This window comes from Talpa occidentalis, unplaced genomic scaffold (genome assembly GCF_014898055.3).
Source record: "Talpa occidentalis isolate TD23 unplaced genomic scaffold, MPIMG_talOcc4v2.1 talOcc4.7, whole genome shotgun sequence".
Lineage (NCBI taxonomy): Eukaryota > Metazoa > Chordata > Mammalia > Eulipotyphla > Talpidae > Talpa > Talpa occidentalis.
Window position 1 is genome coordinate 90916401 of NW_023605083.1, and position 26692 is coordinate 90943092.

General features: G+C 46.3%; 1 protein-coding gene across 1 annotated transcript; it reads left to right on the forward strand.

Annotated features, from left to right (window-relative positions):
* The first annotated feature begins 653 nt into the window (after nt 1-653).
* PELP1 (proline, glutamate and leucine rich protein 1) lies at nt 654-26692 on the forward strand. Its single transcript, XM_037495136.2, has 17 exons — nt 654-1027; nt 7652-7716; nt 8101-8206; nt 13188-13337; nt 13568-13639; nt 20264-20323; nt 20609-20759; nt 20953-21082; nt 21241-21328; nt 21771-21859; nt 21938-22054; nt 22206-22353; nt 22487-22646; nt 23419-23474; nt 23640-23846; nt 23965-25449; nt 25600-26692. Exons 1-17 carry the CDS (start codon nt 779-781, stop codon nt 25690-25692), a joined length of 3426 nt encoding a protein of 1141 aa, XP_037351033.1. The 5' UTR covers nt 654-778; the 3' UTR covers nt 25693-26692.

A 26692-nucleotide genomic window follows, 5' to 3' on the forward strand; every position in this document is an offset into this window, starting at 1 on the left:
TAGGGTGTTCACTGAAGTGCTTGCATTAGGGAAAAACTGGAACAGCAATAGAATTGATAAATTACCGTGGTCCCAGTTCATAGAAGCGTGTATGCAAGCTTTAAAAAGCAGCAGAGGTGCCCATGATGTACATCTTGTGAGAAAAACCAAGTGCAGACAAGTGCAGACCAGGCTCTTGTAAAATAAACGAAGTTAAATAATCTCTATTTGTGCATTGGCTAATGTTAGTAAAGCATACAGGTTACCGGGGTAGGCATTGGGGAGAGATGCTCTTCTCTTTTTACTGATGTCCTCCGTATTGTTTGAATTTGTTTTCGCGAACAGCATGCATCGTATCATTCCTATAATTGTCAATGCAATTTAAAGTATCTATGATTTCAAACATAGCTGTAACCGAACCCTGGAGGATAAGTCTCCAGAAACTCCGTTAGTTTAACGGATAGCTGTCGGATTCAGGCGCCTTTTGTCCTGACCACGTGTTCTTTAAGCACCCCGGGACCGCCCCGGCCCACCCCAAGCCCGCCCCAAGCCCGCCCCAGGCACCGCCCACCGGTCAGCCCTTTACACCCGGTGCACTAAGTGCCCGCCGCGCCGCCTCGCGGCCCGCCGCTCCGGCCCCTCCACCTGCGCATGCTCCTACCAAGTCAGTGCCCACAGTCCGACCTCGGTTTACCCACCGCGCAGGACCACAGCCCTCTCCTCACGCCCCCTCCCCAGGAGGCATCTGTCGCGGTGTGTTTGCGTCATCGCGCCACGCCACCAGCAGAGCCCGGTGAAGATGGCGGCAGCCGTTCTTAGTGGGCCCTCTGCGGGCTCCGCGGCTGGGGTTCCCGGAGGGACTGGGGGCCTCTCGGCTGCGGGCTCGGGCCCACGTCTCCGCCTGCTGCTGCTGGAGAGCGTGTCGGGGTTGCTGCAGCCTCGAGCAGGGTCCACAGTTGCCCCAGTGCCTCCTCCAGCCCGTTCGGCCCCACATTTGCCCGGGCTCATGTGCCTATTGCGGCTGCATGGGACGGTGGGCGGGGCCCAGGTGAGTCTGTGGCCCGCGTGCCTGCGGCCCTGTTGGAAGGTTTGCGCCGCATCTGTGCGCTGGGGTCTCGGTGCACTGCAGCTAATGTAGGGAGACAGGGACGGAGAGCTGGGGACTGAAAGCAGATCCCGCTGTCAGTCTGGTTGAGATTCACGCATTTCTTCATCCCTAAGAGGAAACTCTGGGAAACAAATGGGTCTTCGTTTCCTCATTGCTAGGCTACTGGTATTCCCTTAAATGGGTTAGGTTTCAGGCCTCGTTACTCCCTATTGTATGAGCTTTAGCTTTTATCTATACCACTCTTTTTCTGGCATTGTTTCGACTGAGTTAGTGACGTATTCAAGAGATATTTACTGAACTCTTAACGGAGGATCTAGTACTGTACCCTGAGGATGAATAGGGACTGAGTAGAGAAAGAAAATAGGACAGATAGTATGTGGAAAGTCCCTGTGGTAGGAAGGTAGGCAGGGCATTGTCCCTGGGGCCCAGCGACAGAGGGGAAGAGAGTGCCCTCAATGAGGCTGGTGAGGGGGTGGACAGCTTGTAGAGCTTAAAATATATATACTCTTGTACTAAGAGTATATATGATACTAAGAGTATATATGATACCAAGAGTATATCTAATCTTACCATCCATTCAGTTTTAAAGCTAGAAATCCAGGTATCATCCTAAACACTTTCATCTTGTTCATAATCATTCATCTGCAGTCTATCACCTCCTGTTGATTTTATTCTCTGAGTAGTTTGCAGGTCTGTCCACTCCTTTCCGTATCTTTGCCTTCATCCTACCTTGAACGCCCAATATCTTGCTCAGGTGAAGATACAATATGTCTAACCTGTGGTAGATGCTTCTGTAATATTTTCTCCCGCTCTCTGTCCTTTACTCCTAACCTCCCCTCAGATTCTACCCATCCTTCAGGACTCATAGGTAATATCTTGCCCAACATTTGTTATTGGGATCTGAAAGGAAGAGAATTAGTCCCACGTTTATCAGGGATGACTGAGTTTATTACCTATATTAACATGAATTACTCCATATTGGAGGATGTCAAAACTACTGCTATCTCATGCCAGTTTCAGAAGCAGAAGTTGATTATCTATTTAGTCTCTAAACCCTTTCCTCTAATTCATGTGATTCCTAAGTATTTCTGAAATATCTAGTTTGTCTGTAAATGTGTGATTTCTTTCATCATGTCTTTCAAGACTCCCCCTCTTCCCTCAGGTGAGCTACATAAATTCAACATCTTGCTTATTTTCTTTACATGCCTAAAGTCTAGTAGAATTTTGATTAAAGCTAAGGGTGATGTGAGACTCTGGACTCCCTCTTTATTGTTGCCTTTAATAATAATACATTTTTGGATATATCCTGCCTTGAATTTTTTTTCTACTTGCATCTCTTGTATTGGGTCCTTAATATGTGGAACTATGTGGAGTGTCTTTTGCTTGCCCATTCAATAAACATTAAAAGTTTTTTTTTTAACTTTAAATTCACTTTCCTGCTTAAAAACATATAATAACTTATTATAGAGGCCTTATATAGTGAGGTCTTATATGCCTTTCAACCTCATCTCATATGACTCCTTGTCTTAACTGTGCTCCAGCCACTAAGGCCAATCTCTTTTCTTAATAATATGCTCATCAGTCCCTTCACTCTTTGCAGGGAAATTGATGGGGAGGTGAGTTTTTCATTTAGATCTCAAAGGAGTCTTTCCTGATCACTCCATCTAAACATACAGTATTTCTTTCTATTCCAGTCATTCTCTGTCACATTATCCTGCTTTATTTCTTTCCTAGCATTTATCACTATTTGAAAGAAATTAACTTCTTTGTCATGTTGTCGCCTCTTGATCCAGTTTAAATTCCATTAAAATCACTTCCTTACCTCTTGCCCTTCTTTGTATGTGCCTTGTAATACCTTATCTTAAATCCATCTCTATTCTGTGCCTGCACTTGCACAACTCAGGAGAGCTGGGGAAAAAATATATCCATGCTGACTGGTCTCACTTTAAATTCACGCCCATCATTATCCCAAGTGGATCCCTAATATCTAGCAGTCCTGTTACGTAGCTACTCGACAACTGTGTGTGCATCTGTGCCCACATGCTTTACCTTCTGAACCACCTCTAAGGATGAGCTGGTCCATGCTCCTACTGAGCCTAACTCTGCTTGTGCGCTGGATCTATCTCCTCTTCTCTTAGCAAGTATATTACTTCAGTTGGCTTCCCACTTCATCAGATTTTTCCCTCTCTGTTGGGTTATTTTCATTATACAGATCAAAGAAAACCCCATTCCCATGACTGTTTCATTTCTTTACCATTTTTAATGGCAACACTTCTCAAAATGATTTGTTTGTACTTGCTGATTCTACTCCCCTTTTTAAAAGTATTATCACTTTGGAATAATTTAAAATTTATAGAAAATTGAAAGGATAATTCAAAGAATTTCTATATGTTTTTCATTCTGATTCCCCAAATGTCAGCATTTAAAACACTTACTTGTTTTATCATTCTCTGTATATTTTTTCAGGATCCATATAGGAGTCAGTTGCACACATGATGCCCTTTTATTTCCAAATACTTCTGCGCGTGTTTCTTTAAAAACAAGAATGTTCTGTTAACCACATTCTATCATCACAATCAGAAAATTAACAATGGGCCTCCCTGGTGGCGCAAGGGGTTAGGAACAGCACTATGAAGCTGTCCACAGCCTCTGCAGCAGGAGTTTGATCCCCCCGGGTAAGCCAGGGAGTGACCCACGTGGTGCAGCAGACCTCTCCTGACTGGCCCACTGTTCCCCTCAGCAGTGTATTTCAGTCATTCTGCCTGTTGGGTTCCTCACTCTGTCTCTGGTGCATCCTCTCACCCCCCCACACCTCTGGCCTGTACCCCAGTTCTTGTATGCAGAAATAAATCTTTAAAAAAAAAAAAGAAAATTAACAATGACATGATAAATCATCTGTAGATCTTACTGAGTTTTGCTCAAAGTGTCCTTTATAGCTAAAGAGAAATCGTTGGTCCAGAATTCAATGTGGGGTCACACAATAGCTTTCTTTAATCTGAGGTAGTTCCTTAGTCTTGGTTTTGTCATCTTGACATTTTTGAAGAGTACTAGATAATTGTTTTATAGGATGTCTCAGTTTTGTCTGCTGTCTCCTAGTATTTGTGTATTTTTTGTAGGAATACTGCAGAAATGATGTGTCATTTTTGGTGTATCATGTTAAGAGACTATATTGTTTCTTTGTTCCATTACTAGTGATGATAAACTGATCACTGGGATAAGGTGGTATCAGCCAGGTTACTTCACTATACACGTAGGATTTTTTTCCCTTTGGTAATTAATACATATCCTGTGGGGAGATTATAAAAGTCTTGTGTCTTGTCAACTTTTCACCCACTTGTTTTAGTACCCATTAAAGATTCTCTCCTGAATGAATTATTACTATGATGGTTGTTTCACAAAACTTGCTTCATTTAGACTTTCTCTGAAACACCCCTTTTCTAGGTCATATGGTAAATCTTGAAGGTTGCCAGTGACCATCAGAATATTAAATTGAAAGGTAAATTTGGGTTTTCAACTTTCCTCACCCATGTTTAGCATTTGTTTCAGTTGATTGTTCTTTTCTTTTTGCAAAGCTTTCTTCTTTTTTTTTTTTCCCAAATAGAGGCATGTTTTATTTATTTATTTATTTTATTTGTTTGTTTGTTTTTTGTTTATACATGCACTGGGTACAGTCAGAAGCACGGGAGGGTGAGAGAATTCACCAGAGCCAGAGCGGGGAGCAGAGCAGGCAGAGGGACCGAAGTACACTGGTCTGCGCACATGTGGGAGCAGCAGGGGATCGAACCAGCGCTGCAGAGGCTGCGGGGCAGCTTCGCAACCCAGCGCTCAATCGCTGCGCCACCGGGGAGGCCCCTGCAAAGCTTTCTTTATCTGACTTCTGGGATATTACTCTGGATTCTCTCGCCATACTGGTCATTTCCTCTAATCTTTACTGCTTCCTTCTCACTTGTCTGATCTCTAAGTGTTTGAGTACTCTAGAACCCAGTTCTTATACTGCTCCCCCTCCTCTGTTGGCACTTACTTCCTGGGTGAGCTGATCTAGCCTCATGATTGATAATTCCCAAACTTACACTCTAACCAGGATTTCTTCTGACTCAGACTCATCTACCCAACATCTATCTGTCATCTCCATTTTCATGTTAAATAGACATCTCATGTTAACATATCTGAAACTGAACTCCTAATCTCACCCTGAAAACCTCCTTCTCCTGCAGTATTCCCCTTAGTAAATGGCAACTCCATTTTTCTAGTTGCTCAAGCCAAAAATCATGGAATTATCTTTTCTTCTTTATCTCCCATTCATCTCCAACTTGATCAGATCCTGTTGACTCTACTTCAGAATATATCCAGAATTTGACTGCTTTCTATCCCAACTAAGGGATAAGCTATGATATCCCCTAGGTTATTACAATAGCCTCCTACTTCTGCCTGCTTCTCAACGTAACTTGGGTGTTGTGTTTTAAAAAGGAAATCATAAGTCAGGTAATAGCAGTCCTCTGCCCAATTCCCTTCTCCCATTCTGACTTTTATTTAGAGTGAAAAATCAACTGATTTGTATGTGACTCTGCAGAGTCAGACCCTACTACATCTTTTATCACATCTCTCTCTCTCTTGCTCACTCTTCTCTGGCAACAGTTCCCTTCTTTGCTGTTCCTCAGATAGGCTAATGTGCTTGGAACACATTTTTTATTAGTATGTTGGTATGTCTTTTTAAAAAACAGCTTTATTGAAATATAATTTACATACTCTACAAGTCACCCATTTAAAGTGTACATTTCAAGGGTTTTTTTAGTGTATTTACAGAGTTGTGCAATGATCACTATAATCAATTTTAGAACATTTTCATAGCATATGAACTCCTGTGCACCTTTAAAACATTTTCATCACTCTAAGACTACCCACTGGTAGTCATTCCTTCCCCACCTCCTTCAATCCTAGGGGACCTCTAATTTACTTTTTTATCTTCATAAATTTGCCTTTTCCAACCATTTCATATAAATGAATCATACAATATGTGATCTTTTGGGTCTGGCTTTCACTTAGAATGCTTTTAAGGTTCATTCATGTCTCAGAACTCCATTCCTTTTTCTGACCAAATAATATTCCATTGTATGATATACTGTATTTTGTTAATCCATTCATCAATGTATGGGCATTTGGGTGTTTTCCACATTCTGGTTGTTATGAATAACGTTGCAATGAATGTTCTTATGAGAACATATATTTTCATTTCTCTTGGGCCCTTTTCTAGGAGAAGTGCTGGATCATGTTAACACCATGTATAGCCTTTTCAGGAATTACTAGACTGTTACCCACAGTAGCTATATCATTTTACATTTTTATCAGCAGTTTATGAGGGAATCACTGTCTTACTCTTACTTTCCTTTAGCTCTCTGCTCAAAATGGCCTTTTTATGTGCCCACTTCATATAAAATATGTCCTTTCCCTACTCCAGGCACTCCTTTCCTTCCTTCCTTTGCTTTATTCTTCCCCATGGCACTGATCTCTACAATCTAACGTAAATTACTTGGTCATTTGTTTATTTTTTGTCTCCTCTAATTAGCATATGAACTCCCCTGCACCTTAATGTCTCACATGAATAAACGAATGAACATGTCATTTTCCTTCTGAGAGTGTGGACCTTTATTATTTCCAGCTCTGTATTCGTTTATCTTACTCAGTGTGTAATATGTGTTTCTTGAGTAAGTGATGACTACAGTTAGGATGATATAGGAACCATGAGCATAATCAGGCTATTTAAGTCTGGAGAGGTTACTTGTGGGAGGATTGAGTAAACCTCTTTAAGGGCCCCTGTGTGTGAGAGAGGGAGAGGGCTGGAAAGAGGCTTAGTTGACTAGGTCTTTATTGGCATTTTTGATAGCTCTAAGGAACCCAAGATTTGTTTGGGGGTGAAGGAAGAAGGGTAACAGATGAATTCTGTGTCCATCCAACAGGTATTTATGGATGACTCCCTTTATGTTGGGTGCTGTCCAGGAATATAGAGGTGAAGCAGATCTGCCTTTGAAATCTGGTAGCTGGGATGAGTTGGGCTCTGTATCTCACTAATTTATTGGGTGGGAGGTTGGAGAAGGGGTTAGGCAAGGGGTAACTGAGGAAAGCCTATGGGACAGGGTAAAGGGTGAACACTTCGAGAGCAATTATCTTTTTTTTTTAAAGATATATTTATGCGTACAAGAGCTGGGGTACAGGCCAGAGAGGTGAGAGGATCCACCAGAGACAGTGGGGAACAGAACAGGCAGATTGACTGAAATACACTGCTGAGGGGAGCAGCAGGCAAGACAGGAGAGGTCTGCTGCGCCATGCGGGTTTCTCTTTGGCCGGGAATCGAACTCGTGCTGCAGTGGCTGCGGATTGCTTCACAATGCTTCACAGCTAAACCCCTTGCTCCACCAGGGAGGCCTGAGAGCAATTATCTTTTGGCTTCAAAAGATGTGTGTCTTCAGAAAAGCTTCGCAGATGCCAGGACAGTGAAGGACTTGAAGAAATTCTCCCATGTTTTTCGCATCCTATTCCTGACTTACTTTCTTGTTTTCTTTCCTCCAGAACCTTTCAGCTGTTGGGGCATTGGTGGCTCTCAGTAATGCACGTCTTGGTTCTATCAAAACTCGGTAAGTCTTTAACTGCTTTTTCTCCAGGGGGATGTTTCCTTAGGAAGTGGGCTGTACATCAGTCTATCTGTCTGTACTATAAATGGATGTAAGGGATTTCTCCATTCACAAAAAAGTGGAGAGTTTCATTTTCTTTGAGTGCTTACTTGAGTGAAACCCATTCCAACTCCTCAGTTTCCTATGCCCTAGCAGTGATTACCTCTATTTTCTTTGTTTGCTGCCTGCATCTCACTTCAAGTCCTCCAAGTATCTTAGGAGTTAGAAACCACGGTAGATTTGGAGGTGATGTCTTGCTCTAGCTCACTGAGAGTAAAGGAATGATAATCACTTTGTCTGAAGTCTTGCCTCCACCTGCTTGTCATCATTCACTTTTTTTCTTTTAAGATTTGAGGGCCTATGTCTGCTGTCCCTGCTGGTGGGGGAGAGCCCCACAGAGATGTTCCAGCAGCACTGTGTCTCTTGGCTTCGGAGCATTCAGCAGGTCTTGCAGGTAAGGAATCGCTGAGCTGCCGCCCATCTATCCTCCTTCCCCAACCCTCCTTGTTCTTCATTATGTGGTGTGTTCTCTGTAGCATGGACGTTTAGTTTTGAGGACCCAGTGATTAGAAGCAGTTTCCTGATAGCAGGGAGGATAGACCTTAAATAGAAACATCTTTTTAATTTTTCTTTTAAGATTTATTTATTTATGCATGCAAGAGCTGGGGTACAGGCCAGAAATGCACGGCGTGAGAGGATCCACCAGACAGAGTGGGGAACAGAACAGGCAGATTGACTGAAATACACTGTTGAGGGGAGTAGCGGGCAAGACAGGAGAGGTCTGCTATGCCATGTGGGTTGCTTCCTGGCCAGCTGGGGATCGAACTCATATTGCAGAGGCTGTGGATTGTTTCACAGTGTGGTGCTTAACCCCTTGTGCCACCAGGGAGGCCCTTTAAACTTTTTGATATTTTTATCTTGGGGGTTATTTTAATTCATCTGACCTTTCCCACACTGTAACCTCTGACAGTTTCATTTCCTTGTTTTTCTTATGAGGGGCATCTCTATAGTTTCTTTTTCTAGGTTTTTGATTTTTTTTTGTATGCATTCCTTTCTACTCTTAATATTTTTTTCCTATTTTTACATCCTCCAGTGATGTTTCTACTTAGTTCTTTTTTTCAAAGATTTATTTATTTATATAAGCACTGGGTACAGTCAGAAGTGTGGGAGGGTGAGAGAATTCACCAGAGCCAGAGCGGGGAGCAGAGCAGGCAGACCAATGAAATACACTGCTGAGGGGAGCAGGCGTGGCAGGAGAGGTCTGTCGCACCATGTGGGACCCTCGCCGGCGGCCAGGGATTGAACTGGCGCTGCAGAGGCTGCGGGCAGCTTCGCAGCCCAGCGATCAACCACTGAGCCACCAGGGGAGGCCCCTTAGTTCTTTTTTTTTTTTTTTATAAATTATTTTTTTAATTTTTATTTTTTACATCATTGTTCATTTTTAAGCAATGTTTGCTCCCCCCACTCCCTCAGGTGTAGTCCAATTTACTCCTAAATCAGAGTAAAAACCACCCTGATCACCACCACACATATCCCATCAGTCTCCTCTTCCATGCTCTCAGAGAAACATACTCCTTACCTCCATAGTGCCTGCCTCAGTTTGTCATTTCACACTCTTTGTCCAAATATTCAATTAAAGTCTCTTTCACTAGAATGAGGATCAGCAAACTGTGGTCTGTGGGAACCTGTTTTTGCATGATCCACAAGCTAATGATGGTTTTTAGATTTTTAAAGGGTTAGGAAACAAAACAATATGCAACCATATGAAGCCTAAAATGTTTCCTAACTGTAATCTTTACTTCATAGAAAGTGTCCTAACCCTGCACACCTGAAGCACCACAAAAACAGAGTGGTGGCCTACAACCCAGTTCTTGTATGCATAAATAAATTAAAACCTTTAGCTCTGCCCATCCGAAGATTTGCAAGTGAGCTGCTGTGGCTGGGGTTGATGAAATGTGGCTAGGGTGGTAGGTAAGTGGTGATCAAGCCATGTTCAGCCTCTGAGTGTGTTAAGGAGTTTGATTTTATTCTTGGGACAATTAGAATTCATGTAGAGCTTTTTGTAGAGAAGAGGAGGTCGTTGTGGTGGTGACATAATCAGATTTTCACTTAAAAATATCACTGGCAGGGCCTCCCTGGTGGCGCAGCGGTTGAGCGCTGGGTTGCAAAGCTGCTCTGCAGCGCCGGCTCGATCCCCGGCTGCTCCTGGGCCACTGGAGGAGGGTCCCACATGGCGCGCAGACCTCTCCTGCCGCCCGCTTCTCCCCTCAGCAGTGTACTTCGGTCCTTCTGCCTGCTCTGCTCCCCATTCTGGCTCTGGTGAATTCTCTCACCCTCCCGCGCTTCTGACTGTACCCAGTGCTTGTATAAATAAATAAATATATATCTTAAAAAAAAAAAAAATCACTGGCTGTTGAATAGAGGAAAGATTATAAAGAAGCCAGAATGGAAGCAGAAAAACCATGAAAAAAGCAACGAAAATAACTAAAAACATTCCTTGATGTTGGACTAGAGTGGTGACAGTAGAAGTGATGAGAAGTAGCTGGATTTCAAGAGAGATTTAGAGGCAGAGTGAACAGTTCCTGATTGAAATAGGGTCAGAAAGAGAGTCAGTTGTATTTAGGAGGATTTCTGATGGGAAGTCAGGTTCAGAAGGGAGGAGTGAAAATACCAGGATTGTAACCTTAGGCCTTCAGTGAAGCCCCATTAGTAAGTATACCCCTGATCTGGTGCAAATGGAAGTGGTCAGATATCTCAGTGTAACCTTGAGGATTCTGTGGATGGGAGACTTCAGTCTGTATGTTACAAAGGGGGAGGATTCTTTAGTATTTAGATGGCAGTTAAAGCTGAGAATGAGGATGAGATTATCAAGATGAGTCCCTTAAATGTACTTTAAGGCAATCCATATTTAATGGTCAGGTAAAGGAGAATGAGCTTACAAAGCAGATAGAGCAGCAGAATGGTGGTAATGAGAATTTTTGGTTGAATGAAATCAAGGGAAGAGCCTTCAGGGAAGATGGAGGATTCATTCCTGTTTACGCTCTCTGAGTTGGAATAAAACAGATTAAAAATTGCTTATCAAGTTTAGAAACTGAGGGCATATAAGCTAGTGAAAGTGTTTTTAAGTGGAGCAGTAGACATTGAAGCCACATTGGCATGGGATGAGAAGGAATAGAAATAGGGAAGATAGGTAGTCTTTTAAAGGGAGAGAAATTGTTTAATGACTGAAATTGGACAAATGTATAGGCTTAACTATACATTTGGGACTTACTATACATTTGGGCTTAACTATACAAGAGGGACTTTTAAGATGGGAGACACTTCAGCATGTATAAATGTCAATGGGAAGAATCCATTTGAGAGGGACAGGTTGGAAATCCAGCAGAAAGTTAATAGTATAAGGTTTTGAGATGAAGGGAGGGACTAGGATCTAAAGCACAGTGGATGGGAGGTGGGGTGACAACAGCATGGTGGAGTATTTGCTGACAAACCTCTCCTTAAGGACAACCAAAAATAAAACATTACCCAGACAAATCTCACCAGCTCATCACTCGCATTGCTGGATTGACCCACACATTTTTCTGGTGAGTGTATTTTTACTTGCTAAGGTTTTGGAGCAGGAAGAGAGGAGGGGTGCCTTGGACATTCTGGGTGTAAGAACAAGCTAGAGTCCCAGGCCAGCACAGGGACTGTGAATGAAATACTGAGTCCTGGGAAATGGTTCTGACTGAGCCCTGGAACAGACTGATTAGCTCCAGAATGCTGGACAGTAGCAGAATACCATCCTCTCACCCCTCTGGGAGGGAGGAGTGAGTTCTTTTGAGGCTGGAGAGAAATTTGATGTGAACTGTGAAGTCTCCCTTCACTTTATTGAGACAGGGATGTGGGATGCAGCTCTGGGCATTGAACAACAGCAGCACAGGCTTCCTAGCCCTTGTCTGCTTCCTCTTACCAGCAGTGATCACTGTTACTCAAGACATCGGCATTCTCACTTCCCAACACTTCCCTCTTCTGACGCTTTGATAAACAAGGAAGATCCCGAAACTAAAGCTACAGTACCACCTGCTGGGGAAGGGGGTTAATAACACTTATGTGAAAAGTGTTAACCAAGGGAACACAATATAGAAAAAGGTACCGGAGCTGAATCCAAGCTTTATGAATCAGAATTGAGGGAGGTAACAGACATAGGGTTCAGAATAGCAATTGTGAAGAAACTTAGCGAAGTTTGACACTTACAGTTAAACACAGGCAGGACATCAGAAAAAATATCTAGGAACATAAGGGATTCTTTACCAAAGAAATTGAAGCTATTAAAAAAAGCTCAAGAGGGCCTCCCTGGTGGTGCAAGGGGTTAAGTTTCAGCACTTTTGTGCTGTCAACAGCCACTGCAGCACGAGTTCGATCCATGACCAGGGAGCTGACCCACATGGCGTAACAGATCTCTCTTGCTGCTGCTCCCCTCAGTAGTGTATTTCAGTAGATATGCCTGTTCTGCTCCCTACTCTGTCTCTGATGAATCCTCTCACCCCCTGCGCCTCTCGCCTACACCCCAGCTCTTGAAATGTGAAAGAACTAAAAGCAATAGAATTATTGGACAGTATGGATACCCATTATAGTTAGTAGACTCACTTATTTTTACTTTCTTAATATGCTTTCTCATTTGTTTTGTTATCACATGGCCTCCACTGGTCTAGCAGGAGGTGTGAACTAAATGCTTTTTCCTTAGATACATGTTAATTTTCTAGGGAAGTCCTAAATTCAGCCATTTTTTCATCATGAGTTCTAGGGTAGGTTTGAGCCAACTAGAAACAAACTTGGAAAATGGGTGATTTTGTTGTGACTGAGACTTTTTTTTAATTCTGAGACATCCCTTTCCATTCCTAGCAGAGAAATATAGAATGGGTAAATCAAAAATTTCTTGAGATCTGCCAGTTAGTCAGATCTTTACGGTGTGACCTCAGATATGCTGAAAAACTAAAATATAAGCACATGTCCTTTTTCTTTTTTAAAAAGATTTATTTATTTAGGCATACAAGAGCTGGGTGTAAGCCAGAGGTGCGGGGGGTACGAGGATTCACCAGAGACAGAGTGGGGAACAGAACAGGTGGGTTAACTGAAATACATTGCTGAGAGGAGCAGCAGGTGAGTCAGGAGAGGTCTGCTGCGCCATGTGGGTAGCTCCCTGGCTGGGGATCAAACTCATGCTGCAGTGGCTGTGATTACTTCATAGTGTTGAGACAACCCCTTACACCACCACATGTCCTTTTTATAGACAAATACATTAATTTTTGATACTCATATCTCAAATATGCACTCTCTTAGTGGTCTTGATGGTAATATTGACATTAATTGGTGTTTCTCAAAAGCCCCTTGTTGTCATACCTTTTGTTCCTCCTCTTGGTGGCCATGGGGCATGGGGTGGTGTTGTTGTTTAGTCCCAGGACCCACCCCCCACAATGGAGTTGGCTGTGGCTGTCCTGAAGGACCTGCTTCGATATGCTGCCCAGCTTCCCACACTCTTCCGGGACATCTCAATGAATCACCTTCCTGGCCTTCTCACCTCCCTGCTAGGCCTCCGACCAGAGGTGAGATACCTCTTCCATCCCCCTGGGATGGAAGTACCTACCTTCACTCACACTGATTGGATGAAGAATGTGATGGGAAATGATTGGGGAGTAGGATTGAAGAAGTGAGAAGAGGGGAGGGCCAAGAAAAGGTGCATGGAGAAATAACCGCAAGGGGTCAGGTGAGGGTTGGAGGTGGACATTGGGGGGTATTGGCTCTCACTCTTCCTGACTTGCTGTTTTTCCCACAGTGTGAGCTCTCAGCACTGGAGGGCATGAAGGCGTGTATGACCTATTTTCCTCGGGCTTGTGGTTCTCTCAAAGTAAGTATCATGGAAAGTTCTTCCACTATTATAAATCTTGATAGTTGTCTTACCTCAGATTCTGTTGCTGAGATTTTCTAAACTCATATCTTCTCATGTTCTTTCAAAGTCATCTACATCCATGGCTTTTATTGTACCACTTTTAGGAGTTCAAATACATCATTTCTTTTAATCTTCATAGATAAAGAAATAGCCTGAGATCTGTAGAGATTAGAACATATATCTCTCTAATATCAAAGCCCAGAAAATTTTTTTTTAAAGATTTCTTTATTTATGCACACAAGAGCTGGGGTGTAGGCAGAGGTGCAGAGGGGTGAGAGGATCCACCCAGAGACAGAATGGGGAACAGAACAGGCAGACTGACTGGAATACACTGCTGAGGGGAACAGCGGGCAAGACAGGAGAGGTCTGCTGCACTATGTGAGTCATCTCCCTGGCTGGGGATCGAACTCTAGCTACAATAGCTGCGGATTGCTTCGTAGTACTGACGCTTAACCCCTTGCACCAACAGGGAGGCCTCTCAAAGCCCAGGGTTTTAACCATGGATTCTTTCCTCTTTCTGTCTTGCCTTCTCTGGACCACTAGAATGCCTTGCCCATTTTTCTACCATCCTATCTTAGTAAGTTCCTCCAAGAAGCCTTCCTGACTTTACTTTCCTACAGCACCCTCCCCAACTCTTCTCTCTCCTGTGTCACTTCCCCATCCTTTTCTCCAAGCTGTCATGACCCACACAAGGTGCCTGTATAGTAAAGGCTGTGTTTGAGGCAGGTAAGGGGGGAAGTTAGTGAATGAATTGCAGTTTTCTTTTCTTTCTTTTTATTATTTATTTAAATTTTTTTAAAAGATTTATTTATTTATATAAGAACTGGAGTACAGAGGCACGGGAGGGTGAGAGAATTCACCAGAGACAGAATGGGGAGCAGAACAGGCAGACAACCAAAATACACTGCTGAGGGGAGCAGCGGGCGTGGCAGGAGAGGTCTGCTGCACCATGTGGGATTCTCCCTGGCGGCCAGGATTGATCCCGTGTTGTAGAGGCTGCAGACAACTTCATAGCGCGGCGCTCAACTCGCTGTGCTATTTTCAAGGAGATACAGTAATAGATGTGAATGAATAACAAGTGCTGCCAAAGCAGTAAGTTAAAGGACAATTTATAATTGCCACATTATTGTTTGCAGTATAATTGATGCCAACTAGTACCTAACAACACCAGTTCTCTCTTATTTTGTTATGTACTCATCATTGCTTGACAAACTGTTGGACATCCTGTGGAAGCCCAAGTCTGTAGATAACTGGGATTAATGGCAAATTAATAATTTTTTTTTTGTATATTGCTGTGTTTAGCTGTATTGATCCATATTATCAATTGGGGGAAGTTTGCCTTTCAGATTACCTTGAAAGTAAGATTACTTGGTTCTATGATCAAGTCAAGAAAATTAGAAAAAAGAGCTGGTATTTAGTGGGTACCTGTCATACGCCAAGTGCTCTGCTGAGTGTTTAAGAGGTATAGTCTCAGTTGATCATTAGAGTGATTTGGTAAAATTGTTGTCACCTCAATAAGCAGAGGAGGAAAATTGTTGTCAAATCAGTAAACAGACCCAGATGGATTATAACTAACTTAAGGTTATATATGTGGTAGTTGTAAAAGCAGGGTGTGAGCCACGTCTATATACATTTAACACTCCCCCCCCCCCCCCCGCCCCCGCCCCCGCCCCAGCCAAACTCCTTGGAAGCTGTTATGAATGTAAACAGGATTGGCAGGTAGGTGTAAACACCACTGCCAGCTCTGATCTGTTAGTGGCATCAGAAGGATTGTGAGCCAGATACAGAGCTCTACGGGCACGTTGCTGGGACCTGGGAGTGGTGTCTGCTGAAGCTCTAAGTAACTGGCTACTTGCAGAATCTGAAAAGTCCCTGAGCAGATGCTATTTCTCAGTGAACATAGTATCATCTTGGTTCTTGTTTTTGTGTGAATACCACTAATGACAGGCAATAGAATCTTTGGGTAGGCCGGGCAGGACTTTGTTAAGAAGGCATTTAGAGTAACTCGTGGGTTTTACTAAAGTTTAGTAAGTGAGTTTTTAAACTAAAGTTTTACTGTGTTTATAAAAACTGCCATTATTTTAAAATGGTCTGTAAATTAATTTCTCAAATTTCATGGGCAGATCTTCGTCCCTGATGCCTCATTGGTTAAATTTCGTGGTTTACTGTAAATATCTATTTTGTGTCACTTCGGTTAGGGGTTGTATGTACTTGCGTGTCCGTTCCCCCCCCCCCCACCCCCCCATGAAAGTAAAGGGAGAATTGAGTGTTTTCTGCAGGGTTGCGACTTGAATAGTCATGGAGACAAGGATGCCAAATGTTTCTGATATTGATGCATTTTAGTTTTCAGTGTGAGTGGTTAGTTCATCGATAGGAGTCATCGATAATTTACAGCCTTTTGTCAGGCGGAATTTCTGAAGTTCTGGCCTGCATCTTGAGTACCCTTTTCAAAACAAATAACAAAACTTGCGTAAGTTGTTACTGGGAGTTTATGCCCTTACTTCTCTATGAATGAAGCGTTTTCTGGAGAACTTCCCTCTGTTGAGGAATTTGACTTTGTTGCCAACATATCAGATAAGAATTTTGTGTAAAGTCCCCAGGGGGCCTTTGTACTTGGAAAGTCTTGCAGACAAGTTCTTAGGAAACTGATAATTGCTCTTTAGGGGTGTTTATCTGTTCTCTTGTCTCCCAGAAGCCATTGTGATCTCCAAATTCAGGATTACTCTTCCCAAATGACGTATCTCAAATATTCTGTGTCTATGAAGTCAATCCCTGTAAGGCTTTACCTCTCCTGGCCAAATAGATCAAGTAGTTCCTTGGAATGAGTGGACAACATCCCTACTCTTTCTTTCTTTCTTTTTTTTTTTTTTTTTTTTTTTTTAATTTTCTAGAGGCATGTCTTATTTATCTATTTGTTTGTTTGTTTGTTTGGTTTATACATGCACTGGGTACAGTCAGAAGCCGGGAGGGCGAGAGAATTCACCAGAGCCAGAGCCGGGAGTAGAGCAGGCAGAAGGACCGAAGTACACTGCTGAGGGGAGCAGCGGGCGGCAGGAGAGGTCTGCGCGCCATGTGGGACCCTCCTCCCATGGCTGGGGAGCAGCCGGGGATCGAACCGGCGCTGCAGAGGCCGCGGGCAGCTTCGCAACCCAGCGCTCAACCGCTGCGCCACCTGGGAGGCCCTTCTTTTTTTTTTTTTTTAAACGATTATTTATGCATGCAAGAGCTGGGGCTCAGGCCAGAGATGTGGGGGGTGAAAGAATTCACCAGAGCCAGAGCAGGGAACAGAACAGGCAGACTGACAAAATACACTGCTGAGAGGAGCAGCGGGCGAGAAAGGAGAGGTCTGTCACGCCATGGGGGACCCTCCCGGTGGCCGGGGATCGAACCTGCGCTGCAGAGGTTGCAGGCACCTTCGCAGCCCGGCGCTCAACCGCTGTGCCACCAGCGGAGGCCCTTTTTTTTTTTTTTAAGATTTATTTATTTATGCATACAAGAACTGGGGTACAGGCCAGAGGTGTGGGGGGTGAGAGGGTTCACCAGAGTGGGGAACAGAACAGGCAGAATGACTGAAATACACTGCTGAGGGGAGCAGCAGGCGTGACAGGAGAGGTCTGCTGCACCATGTGGGTACCTTCCTGGCTGGGGATCAAACTTGTGCTGCGGTGGCTGTGGATAGCTTTATAGGTTGCATTTTAACCCCTTGTGCCACCAGGGAGGCCCTAGCCCTACTCTTGAGAGATGCTCAGACATGCTGTGCGTGCCTGCATGAGTGTGTGGCTGCGTGAGTGCGTGCCTGCACTGTACTCTGCTCTGCTGCAGTCACATACCAGACTCCTGATGGCCTCAGCCCAGCTTTTGAAACCAGAGACTCAGGGAAAATGTGAGTAGTAAGTTGGCCAAAAGGGCTGAGTTCCACCATAGCTGGAGTGTGGCAGTTCTTTAAGAAATATCATCCTTGGGGACGTTGGTGAATTAGACCTGTGGGTGGTTACCTGTCTGGGTTTGAAGTGTTGTGAAATTCTCTCACATCAGACATGAAAGTGCTTTCCAAGTCCCAAGGTAAATGGTTCTAGAACTTCTTTGATCCTGGGAATGGCTGTAATAGTGTTTGCTTCAGTCAGTAAGAATTCTGAAGTGTAATGTGGGCAATTAAATATGCAGGCTAGAGGAGAAGGAGTCCTGCAGGATTGCTTTCTGACAGGCTTCTACTTCTGCCCATTGCCTGGTGCCAGGTTGTCTTCCAGAAGTTTACCACTCTGTGTGTGAATCCCTTCCCCTAAATCCATGCTTCCAAGATTTAGATTTCAGACCGTATTCTGTTTCTCCACAAGTATCTCTGATTTTGTAGCCCAGCACAGTCCTGCCTCCCAGCATCAGTAGCTCTGCCTCCTGCTTGGTTTAGAGCCAGTGTGGCCATCAGGTTCCTGTTTTCCATACACTTAGAATGTCTTCTGAGCCAGCTCTTGTAGCCCACTTAAGGAGGTCTGCTTCAACATGCTTCACCTTTTTTGTGCCATGAAGCTGTTCTCAGTGTTTTTAGATCATAAAAAATTAAAAAGCATGGAATTGCAGGAAAGTGGATTTTGTTGAAAATATGTATTTTAAAATTGTGCTACAGTAGTATGTGCTTCTTTACTAACAAGACTAGAACCAGGGGCCTCGCTGGTGGCACAGGTGGTTGAGCGCAGCACTGTGAAGCTGTCCGCAGCCTCTGAAGTGCAGGTTAGATCCCTGCCGACCGCAGAGATACCCACATGGCGGGGCAGACCTCTCCTGTCTTGCCCGCTGCTCCTCTCAGCAGTGTATTTCGGTTGGTCTGCCTGTTCCCTGCTCTGCCTCGGGTGAATCCTCTCACCCTCCTGTACATCTGGCCTGTACCCTGATTCTTGTATAAAAATAAATCTTTAAAAAAATAAAAAGACCAGGGCCTTCCCTGGTGGCGCAGCGGTTGAACACTGGCCTGCAAAGCTGCCCGCAGCCTCTGCAGCGCCTGTTTGATCCCCAGCCCCTGGCGAGGGTCCCACATGGTGCGACAGACCTCTCCTGCCGTGCCCGCTGCTCCCCTCAGCATTGTATTTCATCAGTCTGTCTGTTCTGTTCCCCACTCTGGCTCTGGTGAATTCTCTCACCCTCCTGCACTTCTGACTGTACCCAGTGCTTGTAAATAAATAAATCTTAAAACAAAACAAAACAAAAAAAGACTAGCACCAGGTCTAATGACTACTGAAGTTTCTTTCTTTTTTTTTTTTTTTTAAAGATTTATTTATTTATGCATACAAGAACTGGGGTACAGGCCAAAGGTGGGGCAGGGGAGAAGATTTACCAGAGACAGAGTGGGGAACAGAACAGGAGGATTGACTGAAATATACTGCTGAGGGGAGCAGGGGAGAGACAGGAGAGGTCTGCTGTGCCATGTGGGTCACCTCCCTGGCCGGGGATCGAACTCGTGCTACAGTGATTGTGGATAGCTTCATAGGCTGCGTCTTAACCCCTTGCGCCACCAGGGAGACCCCAGAAGTTTCTTATTGGTTATGCATATGAAAGATATTTTCAGATACATCTTGCAGTTATAATGTGAGATGAAAATATAGAGATTTCTACTAGTGACAGTCAGAGGTAACTGTTAATACTACTGTGACTTTTTTTTTTTTTTAAGATTTATTTATTTATGCATACAAGAGCAGGGGTACAGACCAGAGATGTGGGGGGTGAGCGGATCCACCAGAGACAGAGTGGGGAACAGAACAGGCAGACTGGCCGAAATACACTGCTGAGGGGAGCAGCAGGAAAGACAGGAGAGGTCCGCTTTGCCATGTGGGTTTCTCCCTGGCCAGCCGGGGATCGAACTCGTGCTATAGAGGCTGTGGATTGCTTCATAGTGCGGTGCTTAATCCCTTGCGCCACCAGGGAGGCCCACTACTGTGACGTTTTAATCTACATTTATAATTGAAAAAAATAAGTTTCACTTATAGGTCAGTGAAAATGATAAAAAAAAAAAATTTTCCCATCTGTGTGTATAGGCCCCTTAGATTCTATCTTCAAATAAATAGTGACACCAGATTAAGCACTCTTGTGCCAGCACCTCCATGTAGCAGGCAGGGGAATGTCTGGTAATAGGCCCATGTTCTGAGAGGTTCTGCTCTGCAGCCTTATCTTCTCACTTGAGCTTGTCCTTCCTCATACCTCTGGTTAGTACCTCACCTCTCAGCTTGGATCCTATTTCTCGCTTAAGCTGGTAGAGAGTGGGAGAAGGCTTAGTGCTTTTCAGTGTTCTGTGTCCTTTTGGCTTGAGGAAGATGATTATTGATTTGTAAAAAATTGGCAGGAGAGAGCCCAGTTGTCTGGGTGGCATGGGCCAGACCCTTCTCTGAACAGGGAGGCTAAGACTAGAGCTGGTAATCAGGATGTTTTTCTACGTTTGCTCCCAGGTGTTGACACCCCTTAGAGCACCTTGCTCGCTGTGTCAGCAGGAAAGAAAAAGGCCTTGGCCTATATGCTGCTGCTGGGAATGGATAGGATGCCTCTTTCTGACCTTTAAAGATGACTCACCAGTCTTTTCCTTTCTTTCTTCCCATCCAGGGCAAACTTGCTTCATTTTTCCTGTCTCGGGTAGATGCGTTGAGCCCTCAACTCCAGCAGGTAAAGGGAAAGCAGGGAGATAAGAGCCTGGGGTTCTGAGGCCCAAGCTTCTCTACCCATTAGTCTTAGTTTTTTTCTCTGTTTCTGCATTGGGACCGTGTTCCCACTTCTTTCTCTGCTAGCATACATGAGTCACCTTCCTCTGTGGTTCCATCTGTGTTCTGCCCCATCCCATGTTCTGTCAGAGTTCTCTTGGATCTCCATTTTTCCTGGCATCAGTGGCATGGAGGGATTCTGTGATGGGCAAGATTCCCATCTAACCAGTTTTTGATCTTTCTTTTGCAGCTGGCCTGTGAGTGTTATTCCAGGCTGCCCTCTTTGGGGGCTGGCTTTTCCCAGGGCCTGAAGCACACCGAGAGCTGGGAGCAGGAGCTGCACAGCCTGCTGGCCTCCCTGCACAGCCTGTTAGGGGCCCTGTATGAGGGAGCAGAAAACGGTAGGGACCGTGGTTGGTAGTGAGAGGCAAAGTGTTTGGGGAGCTTGGCAGGAGGGAACCAGGAGGGTGGCTCACAGAAGCCAGGCAGTTCATTTCTGGGCAAAATGAATTAGAATTTAAATGGGTCCTTAATGAAAAAAGGAAGGGACTAAAGAAAGACCTAGAATGTGAAAGTGCTAATGTTCCTATCTAGCACCTACACAGCATGAGGGCCCAGGAGTGGAGACGCTGCTTTCCTCCTCAGAAGATGGTGATGCCCATGTCCTTCTCCGGCTTCGGCAGAGGTTTTCTGGACTGGCCCGCTGCCTGGGGCTCATGCTGAGGTGTGTGAGTGAATGATGGAGGGAGCAAGGGTGCCTGGAGCAGCGGGGTGCTGAGATGGGAGGGTGTTGTCTTCTCCTGGAGGAGGACATTGAGGGTGGGCGTGGGAGTCTTGCTGGGGAACCTGCGCTGAGGGTCTTGCTGCTCTGGTTCTCTTTAGCTCAGAGTTTGGGGCTCCTGTATCCGTCCCTGTGCAGGAAATCCTAGATGTCATCTGTCGGACCCTCAGCATCAGTGCCAAGAACATTGTAAGTGGAGTTTGTCCTTCGTTCCTAGCCCTCGCTCAGGACCAGGGAAGCATTGTGGAGCATCTGATGCTGCAGAAACAGTGTCATTCCTTTGGTTGTCCTGGGCATTCCTTCCTGTTGTCCAAAAGCCATCATTTGGTGTGCTTTTCCTGACACACGCACGCACGCACGCACACACACATACGTCAGAGTGCTTCACTCACGAATTTCAGGAACACTTGTAGCAGATATTCTCCCAGGTGTTGGCTGAGTCCTTAGCCATCCTGCCTTTCATCCTCCTTCCAGGGTGTGATTTTTTTTTTTCCGGGGGGTGGGTGTGATCTTGTTAGGAGAACTGGGACTGTGGGTGATTTACCTATGGATACACGTGTATTTAATGACACACATCTACTCTGCTTCTATCTCTGTCTTACTTTCTTCCTCTTGCTAATTTGTTCTCCAGAGCTTGCTTGGAGACGGTCCCCTGCGCTTGCTGCTGCTGCCTTCTATCCACCTGGAAGCCTTGGACCTGCTCTCTGCGCTCATCCTCGCGTGAGTGGCATCGGGCAGGTGTGGTTCAGGACTGGGACGTGCTGGGGATGACGGTCACTGTCCTGTCTTTGCCCCCAGGTGTGGAAGCCGGCTCTTGCGCTTTGGGGCCCTGATAAGTCGCCTGCTTCCCCAGGTCCTCAATGCCTGGAGCATTGGAAGGGATACCCTCTCTCCAGGCCAGGAGAGACCTTACAGGTGACCTTCAAGGAGGGGTGAGAAAGAGAGGGTGGGTGGGGACTGCAGGTGGACTGGGTTTTCCAAGAGGCAGGGAGTAGCAGGGAATCTGAGGTAGACCTAGGTACATCAGCTTCCCTTTCACGAGCTGCCCTTTTTGCTCACTCCACAGCACCATGCGAACCAAGGTGTATGCTGTTTTAGAGCTGTGGGTGCAGGTTTGTGGGGCCTCAGCAGGAGTGCTTCAGGGTGGTGCCTCGGGAGAGGCCCTGCTCACCCATTTGCTCAGTGACATCTCCCCTCCAGCTGATGCCCTGAAGGTGAGTGAGGCCTCTGCTCCCATCCCAGGACACTCCTCCTGTGCCCTTTGTCCAAATGAGCCTCCTTCCCAAACACTATCTCCTGACTCTTCTGCCTTCCTCTTTCGTGATTTATGTTTCCCTCTGCCACCAGCTGCGCAGTCCTCGCGGGAGCCCTGATGGGGTTTTGCAGACTGGGAAGCCCAGTGCCCCCAAGAAACTAAAGCTGGATATGGGTGAGGCTGTGGCTCCACCCAGCCACCGGAAAGGGGACAGCAATGCCAACAGTGACGTGTGTGCAGCTGCACTGAGAGGTGGGTGAGCTCTGTACCCTCTAGTGCTGGGATGACCTAGGCTAAGAGCCCAAAACCAGTGTTGAAGTATGGGGGTGGGGATGGGGAGGAGGTGGAGGGGAATGAGGGTGTAGATAAAATGCAGAACCAGCTAAAAGTCTGCATAGAAGTCAAAAAACTAAAAGAAGAGCTAAAGCAGCTTTGCAACTACCAGGGCAGCAGGAGAGGAGTCTCTGGTAATTTATACTGTCCCTCCAGGGTCTCAGTTATCTGTTCAACAAACACTTTGTTTTTGTTGACACATATACTCTATGTGCCAGGCACTGTTCTCTAGCACTTGGCAGAAAATCCCTGCCTGTAGAGTTTACATTCTCCTCAGAGCAGGCTGTCCACCGCCCAGTTTCTGATTCCAACTGGTCTATAAACAGTCTGTGCAGTCTATAACTACACAGTTCCTGTGCAGTTAATGGGTGACTCTTTTGAGGCCTATATATTTCACTGCCCCACCATTCCACCCTGTTTGAAAAGGAGACAGTTCTCCCTAAATATATAAATGCACATTTATAATGTTGATCTCCTACCGTCTCACCTGCATATTGTCAGTAGTCCTGTGTAGTAGAGGTATTTTTCTGATCCTCGTTTTGTAGTCAAGAGAGCAGACTTAGAGGAGTTAAGTGGCTTGCCCAAGTCAGGCTTTGCAAAGCTGGATGCTCACCTTGGCTGTGTGTTTCAGAAGCCCTTGCTTTTACTCCTCTTGGTAGCCTGCCTCTTACCCACTATACTCTTTCCTCAGGCCTCAGCCGAGCCATTCTCATGTGTGGACCTCTTATCAAGGAAGAGACTCACAGGGTTAGTGGAGCCTGGTCCCCATGGAAATTGGGGTGGGGGGCTGCTGTTCTGTAAGTGTTGGGAGGTGTGCTCTGAGAGGTGGGTCCATTCAAACCTGGGAGTAGGCCAGGAGAGGGGTTGGGTGGTCTTGGAGATGTTTCCAGGTATATACTGTGTCCTTTTCAGAGACTGCATGATCTGGTGCTGCCCCTGGTCATGGGTGTCCAGCAGGGGGAGGTCCTAGGCAGCTCCCCGTATACCAGCTCCCGCTGCCGCCGCGAGCTCTACCGGTTGCTGCTGGCTCTGCTGCTGGCACCTTCTCCTCGCTGCCCGCCTCCTCTCTCCTGTGCCTTGCAGGCCTTCTCCCTTGGCCAGAGAGAAGACAACCTTGAGGTAACTGCTGACTGGAGCTGAGTCTACTCTTTGGTTTTGGATTCTTATTTCTGATGCTGGTGGGCTCTTGGTCTTCAAACCCATGAAAACCTGCTCATGCTTGTCCTTTCTTCCTTAGGTCTCTTCTTTCTGTGCAGAAGCGCTGGTGACCTGTGCCGCTCTGACCCATCCCCGGGTTCCACCCCTGCAGTCCATGGGCCCTAGCTGCCCTACAGCTGCACCGGTTCCCCCTCCTGAGGCCCCATCTCCATTCAGAGCTCCACCCTTTCATCCCCCAGGCCCCATGCCCTCAGCAGGCCCTGTACCCTCAGTGGGCCCCATGCCCTCAGTGGGCCCCATGCCCTCGGCAGGCCCCATGCCCTCAGCAGGCTCCATGCCCTCAGTGGGCCCAATGCCCCCGACACGCCCTGGACCTCCAGTTACAGCTAACCACTTAGGCCTCTCTGTCCCAGGCCTAGTGTCTGTACCCCCGCGACTCCTTCCTGGCCCTGAGAACCATAGGGCAGGCTCAAATGAGGACCCTGTCCTTGCCCCTAGTGGCACTCCTCCACCTATACCCCCAGATGAAACTTTTGGGGGGAGAGTGCCCAGACCAGCCTTTGTCCACTATGATAAGGAGGAGGCATCCGATGTGGAGATCTCTTTGGAAAGCGACTCTGATGACAGCGTGGTAATCGTGCCTGAGGGACTGCCTCCCCTGCCACCCCCACTCCCTTCAAGTACCACATCCCCTCCTGTAACCCCAGCCGGGCCACCAACAGCTTCTCCTCCTGTGCCAGCCAAGGAGGAACCTGAAGAACTTCCCGCAGCCCCTGGCCCTCTCCCGCCACCTCCACCCGCTCCGGTTCCTGGCCCTGTGACACTTCCACCACCCCAGTTGGTCCCTGAAGGGACTCCTGGTGGGGGGGGACCCCCGGCCCTGGAAGAAGATTTGACAGTTATTAATATCAACAGCAGTGATGAGGAGGAGGAAGAGGAGGAGGAGGAGGAAGAGGAGGAGGAGGAGGAGGAAGAGGAGGAAGAGGATTTTGAGGAGGAAGAAGAGGATGAGGAAGAGTATTTTGAAGAAGAGGAGGAGGAGGAAGAGTTTGAGGAAGAATTTGAAGAAGAGGAAGGTGAATTAGAGGAAGAGGAGGAGGAGGAGGAGGAAGAAGAGGAGGAGGAGCTGGAAGAGGTAGAGGAGTTGGAGTTTGCCTCCGCAGGAGGGGATGCAGAAGAAAGCGGGCCTCCACCCCCAAGCCTGCCTCCAGCCCTGCCCCCGCCAGAGTCCCCCAAGGTGCAGCCTGAGCCAGAGCCGGAGCCAGAGCCTGGGCTGCTGCTGGAAGTGGAGGAGCCAGGGGCAGAGGAGGAGCCGGGGGCAGAGACGGCCCCTACACTGGCCCCTGAGGTACTCCCCTCTCAGGAGGAGGTGGAGAGGGAAGCGGGAAGCCCCCCACCAGGCCCTGCACCTCCTCAGGAGCTTGTTGAAGAGGAGCCCTCTGCTCCCCCAACTCTGTTGGAAGAAGGGACTGAAGGGGAGAGTGACAAGTTACCACTCCTACCTGAGACCTCTGAGATGGGAGAAATGGAGTCAGAGACGGAAGTGGCAGCTCTCCAGGAAAAGGTGAGCAGACCAGGCCGAAGGGTAGCTCTGGGCTGGGAAGCCCGCGCTGCGGGGAGGTGGGGTGGGGTATCTGTTTGTCCCCAGCCTGACCTGCTCGTCTGTGTATGTGCGTGTGTGGTGTTTCAAATCTTTTATCTTTATCCCTAAAAGGAACAAGATGACACAGCTGCCATGTTGGCCGACTTCATTGATTGTCCTCCTGATGACGAGAAGCCACCATCTGCCACAGAGTGTGATTCCTAGCCCTCTCCTACACTCACTCCTCATTTCCAATAAAGTTATGTCCTTGGGTATCAACTACTGCCTCCACCTTTTGCCACATCTGTCACAAGCCCCAGTGTCGGGCGGGCTCTTCAAGTTACCCAGTTTTCTCCAAATGTCTCCATAACTATCCTGTTGTTTGCCTCCTCCAGAGGAGGAGCTATTCATACAGGAGTAAGACTGCCCTGTTGCTCGATGAGTGCCAGAATTGCCCTCTGCTCTTTTTTATTTTAAAGATTTATTTATTTATGCATACGAGAACAGGGGTGTAGGCCAGAGGTGCAGGGTGTCAGAGGATTCACCAGACAAAGTGGGGAGCAGAACAGGCAGATCTACTGAAATACACTGCTGAGGGGAGGAGTGGGTGAGACAGGAGAGGTCTGCTGCGCCATGTGAGTTAGCTCCCTGGCCGGGGATTGAACTCCTGCTGCGGTGGCTGGGATAACTTGATAGTGTTGTGTCTTTAACCACTGTGCCCCCAGGCGGGCCTGCCTTCTGCTCTAGCTAATGCTAAATATATGATTGGTCATGTCTGTGGTTAAGATTAAAACGTGTAAATTTGTAATTCAAGTGTGGGAATGCGTGGGAAACTGGTATTAAGTGACCTAGCGAGCGAACCTATGTAAACGTGTGTGTGCACACAGCCCTTTGGCCTGACAGGCTGAGTCATGATGGAAGTTTAGAAAAATGAAAAGTTAGAGAAGTTTGGTCATTGAATTCTGTGAAGCTTAACTTTGGATATTGCACAGTAAAGGGGCATCCATAGTGGGTGTGAGGGATGATCTCTGTTCTAGGAATGGTCCTGCGGGTGGTAATATCTCAGTATCTTGACAAACTCACCAGCGGCCTTCCTACCCAGTCTTGAGGTCTGAAATGTGAACAGAAAGTGCTTTGGAAATGCAGAAAAGGGGGTGACTTCTCAGCTGTATCCTGAAGGCCCTGTTTAAGGAGTGACATTTTTTGAAACTTAGTAGAGATTTTT